Source organism: Tenrec ecaudatus, chromosome 18 (genome assembly GCF_050624435.1).
Source record: "Tenrec ecaudatus isolate mTenEca1 chromosome 18, mTenEca1.hap1, whole genome shotgun sequence".
Classification (NCBI taxonomy): Eukaryota; Metazoa; Chordata; class Mammalia; order Afrosoricida; family Tenrecidae; genus Tenrec; species Tenrec ecaudatus.
In genome coordinates this window covers 1,980,113-1,984,196 of record NC_134547.1, presented here as the reverse complement: position 1 = coordinate 1,984,196, position 4,084 = coordinate 1,980,113, and the positions used below count along the sequence as shown (strand labels likewise).

General features: G+C 49.7%; 1 protein-coding gene across 1 annotated transcript; it reads right to left on the bottom strand.

The window, feature by feature from the left end:
* Nucleotides 1–488: 488 nt before the first annotated feature.
* Nucleotides 489–1,427, bottom strand: LOC142432573 (olfactory receptor 6Z7-like). The gene has a single exon (XM_075537799.1). It carries the CDS (start codon nucleotides 1,425–1,427, stop codon nucleotides 489–491), a length of 939 nt encoding a protein of 312 aa, XP_075393914.1.
* Between the last annotated feature and the right edge of the window lie 2,657 nt (nucleotides 1,428–4,084).

Sequence of the window (4,084 nt, the reverse complement as noted above, 5' to 3'; positions counted from 1 at the left end):
TTAGGCCTAGGACTGGGTTTCTGTTCCATGTGATGGCTCCACGGTCACTTTTTGATCGGCCAGACGTCTCCCACAGTGGCTGCGTCGTTTCACTTCCCCACCAACAATAAACAAGGATTCTGATTTCCCCACCACCCCATCACACCCGTGTCCCCAATCGTTGCCATTCTCATAGGGGTGTGGTGTCATTTTCATTTCTCTCTCTCTAAGGACCGATAAAATGGTACAGTAGGTTAAACACCCAACTGCAAATGTGAGTTAGGTTGGCAGTTCGAACCCACATGGTAGCCCCATAGGAGAAAGATCTGCTTCGGTAAAGACGACAGGCCTGGGGAGCCACAGGGCCATTCTCTTCCATTCCACGCAGTGTCTCAGAGTCGACATCAGCTCCTCGCTATCCAACAACGACGACAACGGATGATGCTGAACGTGCTGGGTACGGGTTGTAAACCCAGAGCAGGAAAATGTCCAGTTCCCACTGAAGGGACTTAGTGTGGGGGCAGTGTCTTTCTGAAGGCCCTGTGGACCTCCTTGTTGCGCAGGCAGTAGATGACCGGGCTGCACAGGGGCGTGACCACCGTGTAGATGACCGAGAGCTCCTTGTTGAGGTCTGTCGACTGGATACGGTTGGGTCGGGAATATATGAAGAGGACCACGGAGTAGAAGATGCCCATTACAGCCAGATGGGAGGCGCAGGTGGAGAGGGCTTTGCAGCGGGCAGTGGTTGATGGCATCCGGAATATGGCCCTCCCAATGGCCACGTAGGAGGCCAGAGCGACTAGCAATGACCCACAGAAGATGATGATGGCAGAAAGAAAGTCCACCAGCTCGGTCAGGGACACGTGGGTGCAGGACAGGTTGAGCAGAGGGGAGACGTCACAGAAGAAGTGGTTGAGGACGTTGGGGCCACAGTAGGAGAGACTCGTGATGCACGTGGCCTTGATGATAGAGGAAAGAAGACCACCGAGCCAGGAGGTCATGGCCAGGCCTGTGTAGACCTGGGGCCGCATGAGCAGTGGGTAGTGGAGCGGGCGGCAGATGGCCACATAGCGGTCATAGGCCATAGAGGCCAGGAGAGTGCACTTGGTGCCAATGAAGGAGATAAATAAAAACAGCTGAACTATGCAGGCTGTGAAAGGCATAGGGCAGGGTCCTGCCCACAGCCCCACGAGCAGGCTGGGCATGGTCACGGACACGTAGCACATCTCCAGGCAGCTCAGGTTGCCCAGGAAGAAGTACATGGGCTTGTGGAGCTCGCTGTGCGTGCAGACCAGGTAGACGATGAGCGTGTTCTCCAAGAGGGTCAGCAGGTAGAGGGTCAGGAAGACGGCAAACAGGGTCTCTCGTAGGCCCACCCTCGTGGACAAACCCAGCAGGATAAACTCGTGGACCCTGGTCATGTTGGCCAACTCCAGAGACCTCTCCATCTAAGGAGAAAATACATCTATACATTTTTTGTAAATCTCTCTCTTTGTAGTTAGCCCTGAGGAATCAACTTGAATATGGTGAGTTTAGTTTAGCGCAGTCCAAGCCATGATATCACTTACGTAATCTCAACCACCTCTTACCTGGTCTCTTCCGTTCTTACCTCTTCATTACTTCCCCATCTAAGTGAACAAAAATTGGGGTTTTGAGCCTTTGGCAGATCTCCTCTGGCCACAGGGTCAGGGGCTTGCTCCGCTTTACTAGCAGTCAGAGATGACTGTAAACTTGATCATGGTGGAGGGAGTCGTATGTGCTATGCTGCGTGGTCTGTTGACCTCCCTCTTGAGCCAACCTAAATTTACTCTGAGCTCAAGCATTCCTCACTTGTTCCATGACAGAACTTTCTTCTCTGGCTTTTAAAATATTGATGATGGCCTTTTCCCTTTGCTACTCTTTCATTTTTATCTTCTTGCCATTTTGCTTTGTTGTTGTTTTTATAGTTTCTGTTGGGTTTCCTGGTTTGTGAAGCACTGGGATGAATAGAGACAATACTGGATATATAGAGATAGGAGTGGATGTATAGAGACAATACTGGATGTATAGAGACGAGAGTGGGTGTATAGAGACGAGAGTGGGTGTATAGAGATGAGAGTGGATGTATAGAGATGAGAGTGGATGTATAGAGACGAGAGTGGGTGTATAGAGATGAGAGTGGATGTATAGAGACGAGAGTGGGTGTATAGAGACAATACTGGATGTATAGAGATGAGAGTGGATGTATAGAGACGAGAGTGGATGTATAGAGACGAGAGTGGGTGTATAGAAATGAGAGTGGATGTATAGAGATGAGAGTGGATGTATAGAGACAAGAGTGGATGTACAGAGACCATAACTGATGCGATGGTTTATGGAGGATGGGGGTTGAGGCAGGGAAGAGTGAGGGGACTTGGGGCGCAAACAGTGAATGCAGGAGGTGGGAGGGGCCATTAGAACTGATTGCGATGATGTGTATGTAACTCTTTTTAAAAGACGTTTAATTATGAAAGTGTATGATATGTGAATACTATCTCAAGAAAACTACCTAGAAAGAAAGAAACCAATGGCCAATGGTTGCTAGGGGTGGAGGTGGAAGAGTTGTTGCTTTGGGGGCGTTGAGTTTATGTTGATGGCGGTGGAATCATTTGGAAAAGGATGTCAGTCATGGTTGAACAGCACGAAGAGTCTAACCCAGGGCACTGAATTATACAGGTGGAAGTTGTTGAATTGGAGAATGTTTTGTGGGCCATGTTTCTGCCGCAATTAAAACGATGATTAAACGCATGATTTCTGCCGCAATTAAACGATGTCTAATCATGAGCAGAAGGGAGAAGAAAATGTTGTAGAGTTGATTGTGGTGATGATTGGACAGCTCTTCTTGATATGATTGGATGACTGAATTGTATGACGTGTGGATGCAGTACCACTAAAACTGCTCAACTAAGGAAAAGAAATCGGTTTGTAGAGACGCTGGTCTGGGTGGGGACATAAAGGGACGGAGAGTCCATGTGAGCTGGACCCCTCGTGTCTGTGCCTTTGCTGCATGCTGACCACTGTAGGGAGGACCGGTTGGAAAAAAAATTTTTAATGACTAACAGGGATCTTATATTTACTACATCCACAGTCAGCGAAATCTCCTACCCTGGTGTCCTTGTGGTACGTGACTGAGCTGATTCTGACTCATAGGCACCCTAAGTGCCCTGCCCCTAGACTAGCCTAGGGTTCTGGACTGCAATCCTGACAGAAGCAGGTAGCCGGCTTGTTGTCCTGGTGAGTTTGAATTGCTAAGCTTTCCGCCAGCAGCTGAGGGCATAACCACTGTGCCACCAGGGAGCTGTAGGATGTCCTTACTCCCCACTGCTCTTGACGACAGGTGGAAAGCGCTTCAGGAAGCCGGGAATCGCGGTTGTTTCTGTTAGTCTGGGGTGGACTCCAGCCTGCCGCCCTGTGGTGAGCACACGCGCTGTTTGCATCACCCGGGAGGGACATGCACCTCGACTTGACGCATTCTCTCCTCCATCTGATGATCATCACCCAGGGCCAGAGAGGAAACACAGTCAGGAAGCGACCCAGGTTGGGTCCCAGAAGTAGCAGTCATTTCCTTCTGCCATTAACACTGGGCAGCCAATTTGATTCTTTGGGACAACTAAGATGAAAGAGCCCTGGTGGTGTCTTGGGTTACCTGCAGCGCTGCTAACCCAAGGTCAACAGTTTGAAACCACCAGCTTCTTAAAAGATGAGCCCGTCTACTCCCGTGAAGAATCACAGCCTCAAAACCCCTCAAAGGCAGCTCTCCCCTGTCCTGTAAGCTTGCTATGAGTCAGAATTGATGTCAGGGCAGCGTGTTTTCAGATGTGGAGAGTGGCCGACTTGGACTGACTCTAGAGAAGATAAGCAAATGGACACGTGTCGAAAGGAAAGCCTGTAAGGGAATATGTACTAAAGAAAAGGCAGAACAGGATGAGCGGTCGATGTCTACTGAGTAACCAGGCAACCAACCCGTTGCTGTGGAGACCATTTCAATCAATGGCATCTCGGATGTTCCAGAGCGAAAGTGCTCTGAAGTGTTTCCGTGACTGTGACCATTGAAGACAGATCACCAAGTCTTACCTCTGCGGTGCTT

Coding starts and splice junctions, on each gene's coding strand:
- LOC142432573 (XM_075537799.1), bottom strand. CDS start 1,427: ATGGAGAGGTCTCTGGAGTTGGCCAACATGACCAGGGTCCACGAGTTT.